Below are 10655 nucleotides of genomic sequence, written 5' to 3'. Positions count from 1 at the left end.
AGTATCCCGTCTGTGATTTTTTTTTGGATTATTTTAGATCACGAAGCTCTGACTTCAATCTGCATACCGACTTAATGAAACGAAGAAACACAACACATCTATATGTTTTTATAAATTTCAGTTATTGTTCGTCTCGATTTTTTTCACTTTAATATTTCTGTAAAATATAGATGTCAAATTACAAAAAAACATTTTGGTAAACATCAAACTCTTACTTAATTAACATCATATTATACAGTAGTCTTAGTTAATAAATATTTAATTTCAAACAAAATAATAAAGCGATTATACTGTTGTCATTTGGATTCTTTAAAAACGCAAAATATAATTAATCGAAGCATCCATGTTAAATACAATTACTATAAATATTCATTTGGTTTTCAGATTTTTTGGGTTGACTGTTCCTCAGTTCCTGGTGAATGTAAGATTCGCGTCAGATGTATATCAAACTTCTATTTTCTAGCACTGCACAAGCCTCGACAACAAAGATAATAAGTAATGCAAATGATTATGGTGGGGTTCGTTATGCTTAGTTTATAGGTTGCACTTTGCAAATACAGCTGTTTCTTAAACCACGCCTCTTTTGGGGAGATTTAGAATATTAGTAGAAAATTAATTTTGTTTACATAATGGTCCCCAGTTATGCTCTCTTGTGTTCCATCTCATAGAGACATAACTTGGGAATGTTACCAGTAAATATACATGTGCATATTGTTTACATTGAAATCTGTAGTAACCCTTCATTCGAGGTTAGGGGTAGTTAAGAAAATTAGTGTGAGTTTAAACTCTGAAAAGTTCAGGGCATATAAACGTTGAAAATATCTGCACAGCCCTATATTTTGACCTTTGAAAAAAAATTGTAGTGCATATAAATTTTCAATTCTAGGATAAAACTTCATAGTAAAATTGGTACAGTTTTAGCCGAAAAGGAGTTCCTATGGAAAATTGCATTGTCAATATTAACAGAAATGCAACCTATAGTTTTCTATGTTGTGTCTTGTGTACTCGTATTTGTCTGTAAATGTCTTTTTTCATTTTAAGCCATGGTGTTGTCAGTTATTTTCGATCTTTGAATTTGACTGTCTCTGGTATCTTTCGTCCCTCTTTTGAGCTGGTATTTTTATTTTCAAAAAGTTCATGAAATTCTTGCAGCCAAGAAATACATTATATATTATTCTTGAGGATATACATAATTTGATATGAAAAACCTTTTATAAAAAACTGTCTACAACAAATTTATTTTCCATTTTTTTTTAAGTAACTATCAAATCGCATTTTATCCAATATAGAGTAGGATTCCAGTTGACGGGATACCAGTTCAGTACCCACGAATAAAGTCCCTTAAAAATCCTTATTAAAACTTCCATGTTGTAAATGGGATATTGTTACTTGATGATAAGTATGGTAAGCTGATTGAATTTATATTTTTCTCAAAGAATAATCGTCATACTTTCGAAAATTCTGACATTTTGTGTGATTGTGAAATGTGCACGGTGGATGATCATCTGAGTAAATCACCTATTTTTAACCAGAGAATGAATTAGCCATTGAAATTATCGAAACCGAAGAAGTTGCCGGTTGGAGAATTTGTCCGTTGAAGCCACCCTCTCTCTCTTCTCTCAGGTTGTCAAAGCAATCGAATACTGCCACTCAATTGGAATCGCCCACAATGACATTAAATTAGAAAACGTCTTGTTGTCTAATGGTTGTGTCAAATTGGCCGACTTTGGATTTGCCAAGTCGTCCGATATTGTTGCCGAATCTGAAGAATTTTGTGGAACCCTCCCATACGCTGCCCCAGAAGTTATTATGGGAATGGAACACAACGCCATGAAAGCCGATATGTGGAGTATGGGAGTTATGCTCTACGTCATGCTCTTCGGAGCTTTCCCATTCTCCGATAGTGACGCTACCTCTATGGTCCAATCTCAAATCTCCAACACCCTCTCTTTCCCAGAAAACACTAACGAAACGTTAAAGTCTCTCATCTCCTCTATGCTTGAACCCTCTGTTGAAAAACGCGCTAATGCAAGCTCAGTCCGTCTTGCCTTGAGCCAGTTTTAAACACATAATTAAGCATCCTTGAAATCACAATATGTTGTGATTTCAAGGATGCCTTTTTTTTTGTCTGAGCTGTTGTTACGGTAAACCGTGATCAAATACGATATGCGGTTACGGTAAACACATGTTAACGTTTGGTCTACATTCCTTCAAGGATTGGCACATCTTATACCTCTTGTTTTATCAATGAGACACTGCTAAGTGATTAAGACTATTTTTAGTCTAGTTTACCGTATCACCAAACAATCCTTTAATATTTCAGTTTCCCGTTTCTTTGTATTAAATGTTTGAGAAACAAGATAAGGATATTGATAGGTAATGATTTCATAGTTTCTGTCTATTGATATCGGAAACATATCAGCCGCGAGCCAGAGAGCTTCACCTTGCGTCGAGCGGCTGAACACCTATACTCTCGTATTCGTTCTTTCACTATTCGCCCCCTCTTTTGAACTGGTTTGCGCTTGACAAACGTAGGCCTGACAACGTCTTGTGACGGTCGCTGATAACTTCTCCTCAAACACTATGACGTTGCTGATATTATCTGCTCAGAGCAAAGACATTTCTAGGTAAACTAATTGTATGAGGGTACGGTAAAGAAAGATGCAATACCAAAATAAAAGGACCCAGTATTATACTTTATAGTCCAGTTTCCCGTATCAGCATACAGTTTTTTTTTTGTCTTCTGTGGAATTCATTTCTAATCCGAAACTCATTGAATAAATTGGAAGCAAATATCCCCTTGAACATTCAGACAGTGATTTAATATCGTTGTTTGTTGTGGTAAACCTTCAGCGTGCGAAGAAACGGTAAACTGCAGAGTATACTTATACTAGTTGAGCTACGGTAAACCTTTAATAGAATTTGTATGGTTACGGTAAACATCGCAGTCACAAGCTATGGAAAAGTTTATGGCAACGGTAAACATATAAGAAAAATGCCTTAGAAATGTTAACCGTTTGCAAGAGTAGGTACCATTAATGAAAAGGGGAGCTATTTCCAAAAATGTACTATTTTATCATGTAAGGAAGCATTTATTTAGACTTGTCTCCCCTTGAACATCAAGACATGGAAGAGGCCATATCGGGCGATTTACTATATAAGGCTTGCATTTCACTATTTGGTATCTTTATCACATCACATCCACGCCAGTTTAAAATGGAATTTTTAATGAACAGTGGACTCTCAAATGTTGTAGCTCTTACTGAAGAAGTTTTCTCTGCCTCTAGCGAAATATTCGTTAAAGTTGCAATAAAGAAAGTCATCAAAACCTCAACTGAGTTTGAAGCTTTTCTCAGCCTCAAACACGAAAACATCGTCGAAGCCATTGAAATCATCGAAGCCGAAGAATTTGCCTTCGTTTTGATGGAATTCGCTGAATTCGGAGATGTCTTTGAATACATAATGAAAAACGGTCTCATGTCCGTTGAAGCCACCCTCTCTCTCTTCTCTCAGGTTGTCAAAGCAATCAAATACTGCCACTCAATTGGAATCGCCCACAATGACATTAAATTAGAAAACGTCTTGTTGTCTAATGGTTGTGTCAAATTGGCCGACTTTGGATTTGCCAAGTCGTCCGATATTGTTGGCGAATCTGAAGAATTTTGTGGAACCCTCCCATACGCTGCCCCAGAAGTTATTATGGGAATGGAACACAACGCCATGAAAGCCGATATGTGGAGTATGGGAGTTATGCTCTACGTCATGCTCTTCGGAGCTTTCCCATTCTCCGATAGTGACGCTACCTCTATGGTCCAATCTCAAATCTCCAACACCCTCTCTTTCCCAGAAAACACTAACGAAACGTTAAAGTCTCTCATCTCCTCTATGCTTGAACCCTCTGTTGAAAAACGCGCTAATGCAAGCTCAGTCCGTCTTGCCTTGAGCCAGTTTTAAACACATAATTAAGCATCCTTGAAATCACAATATGTTGTGATTTCAAGGATGCCTTTTTTTTTGTCTGAGCTGTTGTTACGGTAAACCGTGATCAAATACGATATGCGGTTACGGTAAACACATGTTAACGTTTGGTCTACATTCCTTCAAGGATTGGCACATCTTATACCTCTTGTTTTATCAATGAGACACTGCTAAGTGATTAAGACTATTTTTAGTCTAGTTTACCGTATCACCAAACAATCCTTTAATATTTCAGTTTCCCGTTTCTTTGTATTAAGGGTGCAATCAACAGTTTTTTACGCGACGTCATTCTGTAACAGGGCATGTAATAGTGGACCCATCATGCAGAAGTCAGATATTCATAGTTATATAGATATCTATACATCAATGGAAAGATAATTCTATGAACTGTCTGAATAAATAAAAAAAAATCCAACATCTCTTGTTTAAACATGCAAATTGGTACAAGTTATCAGCTGGAAATTAGGCATTTTCCCCCTAAAAAACCTTAAAAACAGACCACCTTTGGACACATGGATCAGTAACCTGTGCATATATTTGAGATTTCTTATAATATGCATTTCGAAGAGCTTGTCCGGCTGATTTAAGAAAATGTAGTTTCAGCCTACGTTCGCCTGCTCCGAAAGGAGCTATCTTACCTGACAAATCAAAGTGCTTTTTGCAACAGGTGAAAATCAGCTGTTTATGGAGTTGCCTCCCATATAGTAGGAAGTCACAAAAACATTTTTTTTTTTTTAAATCTTGACAAAAGTGGCATTTTAATTGAACTTCAATATATGTTTTTCACATTGAACATAAAAAACAATCAACTTTTTCATTTAGTGGTATATAAATAGCAGGGAATTCCATCAGTATGTAAATCTCACTGGGGAAATACCCCTAGTTTTTAGTACGAAACTGTTTATAGCACCCTAAATGTTTGAGAAACAAGATAAGGATATTGATAGGTAATGATTTCATAGTTTCTGTCTATTGATATCGGAAACATATCAGCCGCGAGCCAGAGAGCTTCACCTTGCGTCGAGCGGCTGAACACCTATACTCTCGTATTCGTTCTTTCACTATTCGCCCCCTCTTTTGAACTGGTTTGCGCTTGACAAACGTAGGCCTGACAACGTCTTGTGACGGTCGCTGATAACTTCTCCTCAAACACTATGACGTTGCTGATATTATCTGCTCAGAGCAAAGACATTTCTAGGTAAACTAATTGTATGAGGGTACGGTAAAGAAAGATGCAATACCAAAATAAAAGGACCCAGTATTATACTTTATAGTCCAGTTTCCCGTATCAGCATACAGTTTTTTTTTTGTCTTCTGTGGAATTCATTTCTAATCCGAAACTCATTGAATAAATTGGAAGCAAATATCCCCTTGAACATTCAGACAGTGATTTAATATCGTTGTTTGTTGTGGTAAACCTTCAGCGTGCGAAGAAACGGTAAACTGCAGAGTATACTTATACTAGTTGAGCTACGGTAAACCTTTAATAGAATTTGTATGGTTACGGTAAACATCGCAGTCACAAGCTATGGAAAAGTTTATGGCAACGGTAAACATATAAGAAAAATGCCTTAGAAATGTTAACCGTTTGCAAGAGTAGGTACCATTAATGAAAAGGGGAGCTATTTCCAAAAATGTACTATTTTATCATGTAAGGAAGCATTTATTTAGACTTGTCTCCCCTTGAACATCAAGACATGGAAGAGGCCATATCGGGCGATTTACTATATAAGGCTTGCATTTCACTATTTGGTATCTTTATCACATCACATCCACGCCAGTTTAAAATGGAATTTTTAATGAACAGTGGACTCTCAAATGTTGTAGCTCTTACTGAAGAAGTTTTCTCTGCCTCTAGCGAAATATTCGGTAAAGTTGCAATAAAGAAAGTCATCAAAACCTCAACTGAGTTTGAAGCTTTTCTCAGCCTCAAACACGAAAACATCGTCGAAGCCATTGAAATCATCGAAGCCGAAGAATTTGCCTTCGTTTTGATGGAATTCGCTGAATTCGGAGATGTCTTTGAATACATAATGAAAAACGGTCTCATGTCCGTTGAAGCCACCCTCTCTCTCTTCTCTCAGGTTGTCAAAGCAATCGAATACTGCCACTCAATTGGAATCGCCCACAATGACATTAAATTAGAAAACGTCTTGTTGTCTAATGGTTGTGTCAAATTGGCCGACTTTGGATTTGCCAAGTCGTCCGATATTGTTGCCGAATCTGAAGAATTTTGTGGAACCCTCCCATACGCTGCCCCAGAAGTTATTATGGGAATGGAACACAACGCCATGAAAGCCGATATGTGGAGTATGGGAGTTATGCTCTACGTCATGCTCTTCGGAGCTTTCCCATTCTCCGATAGTGACGCTACCTCTATGGTCCAATCTCAAATCTCCAACACCCTCTCTTTCCCAGAAAACACTAACGAAACGTTAAAGTCTCTCATCTCCTCTATGCTTGAACCCTCTGTTGAAAAACGCGCTAATGCAAGCTCAGTCCGTCTTGCCTTGAGCCAGTTTTAAACACATAATTAAGCATCCTTGAAATCACAATATGTTGTGATTTCAAGGATGCCTTTTTTTTTGTCTGAGCTGTTGTTACGGTAAACCGTGATCAAATACGATATGCGGTTACGGTAAACACATGTTAACGTTTGGTCTACATTCCTTCAAGGATTGGCACATCTTATACCTCTTGTTTTATCAATGAGACACTGCTAAGTGATTAAGACTATTTTTAGTCTAGTTTACCGTATCACCAAACAATCCTTTAACATTTCAGTTTCACGTTTCTTTGTATTAAATGTTTGAGAAACAAGATAAGGATATTGATAGGTAATGATTTCATAGTTTCTGTCTATTGATATCGGAAACATATCAGCCGCGAGCCAGAGAGCTTCACCTTGCGTCGAGCGGCTGAACACCTATACTCTCGTATTCGTTCTTTCACTATTCGCCCCCTCTTTTGAACTGGTTTGCGCTTGACAAACGTAGGCCTGACAACGTCTTGTGACGGTCGCTGATAACTTCTCCTCAAACACTATGACGTTGCTGATATTATCTGCTCAGAGCAAAGACATTTCTAGGTAAACTAATTGTATGAGGGTACGGTAAAGAAAGATGCAATACCAAAATAAAAGGACCCAGTATTATACTTTATAGTCCAGTTTACCGTATCAGCATACAGTTTTTTTTTTGTCTTCTGTGGAATTCATTTCTAATCCGAAACTCATTGAATAAATTGGAAGCAAATATCCCCTTGAACATTCAGACAGTGATTTAATATCGTTGTTTGTTGTGGTAAACCTTCAGCGTGCGAAGAAACGGTAAACTGCAGAGTATACTTATACTAGTTGAGCTACGGTAAACCTTTAATAGAATTTGTATGGTTACGGTAAACATCGCAGTCACAAGCTATGGAAAAGTTTATGGCAACGGTAAACATATAAGAAAAATGCCTTAGAAATGTTAACCGTTTGCAAGAGTAGGTACCATTAATGAAAAGGGGAGCTATTTCCAAAAATGTACTATTTTATCATGTAAGGAAGCATTTATTTAGACTTGTCTCCCCTTGAACATCAAGACATGGAAGAGGCCATATCGGGCGATTTACTATATAAGGCTTGCATTTCACTATTTGGTATCTTTATCACATCACATCCACGCCAGTTTAAAATGGAATTTTTAATGAACAGTGGACTCTCAAATGTTGTAGCTCTTACTGAAGAAGTTTTCTCTGCCTCTAGCGAAATATTCGGTAAAGTTGCAATAAAGAAAGTCATCAAAACCTCAACTGAGTTTGAAGCTTTTCTCAGCCTCAAACACGAAAACATCGTCGAAGCCATTGAAATCATCGAAGCCGAAGAATTTGCCTTCGTTTTGATGGAATTCGCTGAATTCGGAGATGTCTTTGAATACATAATGAAAAACGGTCTCATGTCCGTTGAAGCCACCCTCTCTCTCTTCTCTCAGGTTGTCAAAGCAATCGAATACTGCCACTCAATTGGAATCGCCCACAATGACATTAAATTAGAAAACGTCTTGTTGTCTAATGGTTGTGTCAAATTGGCCGACTTTGGATTTGCCAAGTCGTCCGATATTGTTGCCGAATCTGAAGAATTTTGTGGAACCCTCCCATACGCTGCCCCAGAAGTTATTATGGGAATGGAACACAACGCCATGAAAGCCGATATGTGGAGTATGGGAGTTATGCTCTACGTCATGCTCTTCGGAGCTTTCCCATTCTCCGATAGTGACGCTACCTCTATGGTCCAATCTCAAATCTCCAACACCCTCTCTTTCCCAGAAAACACTAACGAAACGTTAAAGTCTCTCATCTCCTCTATGCTTGAACCCTCTGTTGAAAAACGCGCTAATGCAAGCTCAGTCCGTCTTGCCTTGAGCCAGTTTTAAACACATAATTAAGCATCCTTGAAATCACAATATGTTGTGATTTCAAGGATGCTTTTTTTTTTTGTCTGAGCTGTTGTTACGGTAAACCGTGATCAAATACGATATGCGGTTACGGTAAACACATGTTAACGTTTGGTCTACATTCCTTCAAGGATTGGCACATCTTATACCTCTTGTTTTATCAATGAGACACTGCTAAGTGATTAAGACTATTTTTAGTCTAGTTTACCGTATCACCAAACAATCCTTTAACATTTCAGTTTCCCGTTTCTTTGTATTAAATGTTTGAGAAACAAGATAAGGATATTGATAGGTAATGATTTCATAGTTTCTGTCTATTGATATCGGAAACATATCAGCCGCGAGCCAGAGAGCTTCACCTTGCGTCGAGCGGCTGAACACCTATACTCTCGTATTCGTTCTTTCACTATTCGCCCCCTCTTTTGAACTGGTTTGCGCTTGACAAACGTAGGCCTGACAACGTCTTGTGACGGTCGCTGATAACTTCTCCTCAAACACTATGACGTTGCTGATATTATCTGCTCAGAGCAAAGACATTTCTAGGTAAACTAATTGTATGAGGGTACGGTAAAGAAAGATGCAATACCAAAATAAAAGGACCCAGTATTATACTTTATAGTCCAGTTTACCGTATCAGCATACAGTTTTTTTTTGTCTTCTGTGGAATTCATTTCTAATCCGAAACTCATTGAATAAATTGGAAGCAAATATCCCCTTGAACATTCAGACAGTGATTTAATATCGTTGTTTGTTGTGGTAAACCTTCAGCGTGCGAAGAAACGATAAACTGCAGAGTATACTTATACTAGTTGAGCTACGGTAAACCTTTAATAGAATTTGTATGGTTACGGTAAACATCGCAGTCACAAGCTATGGAAAAGTTTATGGCAACGGTAAACATATAAGAAAAATGCCTTAGAAATGTTAACCGTTTGCAAGAGTAGGTACCATTAATGAAAAGGGGAGCTATTTCCAAAAATGTACTATTTTATCATGTAAGGAAGCATTTATTTAGACTTGTCTCCCCTTGAACATCAAGACATGGAAGAGGCCATATCGGGCGATTTACTATATAAGGCTTGCATTTCACTATTTGGTATCTTTATCACATCACATCCACGCCAGTTTAAAATGGAATTTTTAATGAACAGTGGACTCTCAAATGTTGTAGCTCTTACTGAAGAAGTTTTCTCTGCCTCTAGCGAAATATTCGGTAAAGTTGCAATAAAGAAAGTCATCAAAACCTCAACTGAGTTTGAAGCTTTTCTCAGCCTCAAACACGAAAACATCGTCGAAGCCATTGAAATCATCGAAGCCGAAGAATTTGCCTTCGTTTTGATGGAATTCGCTGAATTCGGAGATGTCTTTGAATACATAATGAAAAACGGTCTCATGTCCGTTGAAGCCACCCTCTCTCTCTTCTCTCAGGTTGTCAAAGCAATCGAATACTGCCACTCAATTGGAATCGCCCACAATGACATTAAATTAGAAAACGTCTTGTTGTCTAATGGTTGTGTCAAATTGGCCGACTTTGGATTTGCCAAGTCGTCCGATATTGTTGCCGAATCTGAAGAATTTTGTGGAACCCTCCCATACGCTGCCCCAGAAGTTATTATGGGAATGGAACACAACGCCATGAAAGCCGATATGTGGAGTATGGGAGTTATGCTCTACGTCATGCTCTTCGGAGCTTTCCCATTCTCCGATAGTGACGCTACCTCTATGGTCCAATCTCAAATCTCCAACACCCTCTCTTTCCCAGAAAACACTAACGAAACGTTAAAGTCTCTCATCTCCTCTATGCTTGAACCCTCTGTTGAAAAACGCGCTAATGCAAGCTCAGTCCGTCTTGCCTTGAGCCAGTTTTAAACACATAATTAAGCATCCTTGAAATCACAATATGTTGTGATTTCAAGGATGCCTTTTTTTTTTGTCTGAGCTGTTGTTACGGTAAACCGTGATCAAATACGATATGCGGTTACGGTAAACACATGTTAACGTTTGGTCTACATTCCTTTAAGGATTGGCACATCTTATACCTCTTGTTTTATCAATGAGACACTGCTAAGTGATTAAGACTATTTTTAGTCTAGTTTACCGTATCACCAAACAATCCTTTAACATTTCAGTTTCCCGTTTCTTTGTATTAAATGTTTGAGAAACAAGATAAGGATATTGATAGGTAATGATTTCATAGTTTCTGTCTATTGATATCGGAAACATATCAGCCGCGAGCCAGAG

General features: G+C 37.8%; 4 protein-coding genes across 4 annotated transcripts; all 4 read left to right on the top strand.

The window, feature by feature from the left end:
- The first annotated feature begins 3216 nt into the window (after positions 1–3216).
- Positions 3217–3954, top strand: LOC134710506 (testis-specific serine/threonine-protein kinase 3-like). The gene has a single exon (XM_063570876.1). The coding sequence runs from the start codon at positions 3217–3219 to the stop codon at positions 3952–3954; it is 738 nt and encodes a 245-aa protein (XP_063426946.1).
- Positions 3955–5765: 1811 nt separating this feature from the next.
- LOC134710504 (testis-specific serine/threonine-protein kinase 3-like) lies at positions 5766–6503 on the top strand. Its single transcript, XM_063570873.1, has one exon. It carries the CDS (start codon positions 5766–5768, stop codon positions 6501–6503), a length of 738 nt encoding a protein of 245 aa, XP_063426943.1.
- A 1152-nt stretch (positions 6504–7655) lies between these two features.
- Positions 7656–8393, top strand: LOC134710503 (testis-specific serine/threonine-protein kinase 3-like). Its single transcript, XM_063570871.1, has one exon. The coding sequence runs from the start codon at positions 7656–7658 to the stop codon at positions 8391–8393; it is 738 nt and encodes a 245-aa protein (XP_063426941.1).
- A 1152-nt stretch (positions 8394–9545) lies between these two features.
- LOC134710502 (testis-specific serine/threonine-protein kinase 3-like) lies at positions 9546–10283 on the top strand. Its single transcript, XM_063570870.1, has one exon. It carries the CDS (start codon positions 9546–9548, stop codon positions 10281–10283), a length of 738 nt encoding a protein of 245 aa, XP_063426940.1.
- Positions 10284–10655: the final 372 nt, after the last annotated feature.

The sequence above is a fragment of the Mytilus trossulus genome, chromosome 3 (assembly GCF_036588685.1).
Source record: "Mytilus trossulus isolate FHL-02 chromosome 3, PNRI_Mtr1.1.1.hap1, whole genome shotgun sequence".
NCBI classification, from domain to species: Eukaryota; Metazoa; Mollusca; class Bivalvia; order Mytilida; family Mytilidae; genus Mytilus; species Mytilus trossulus.
The sequence above is the reverse complement of the archived record's forward strand: the minus strand, read 5'-3'. Positions and strand labels throughout refer to the sequence as shown.

Bases quoted from the DNA above. Each gene is read 5' to 3' on its own strand.
- LOC134710506 (XM_063570876.1), top strand. From the start codon at position 3,217: ATGGAATTTTTAATGAACAGTGGACTCTCAAATGTTGTAGCTCTTACT.
- LOC134710504 (XM_063570873.1), top strand. From the start codon at position 5,766: ATGGAATTTTTAATGAACAGTGGACTCTCAAATGTTGTAGCTCTTACT.
- LOC134710503 (XM_063570871.1), top strand. From the start codon at position 7,656: ATGGAATTTTTAATGAACAGTGGACTCTCAAATGTTGTAGCTCTTACT.
- LOC134710502 (XM_063570870.1), top strand. From the start codon at position 9,546: ATGGAATTTTTAATGAACAGTGGACTCTCAAATGTTGTAGCTCTTACT.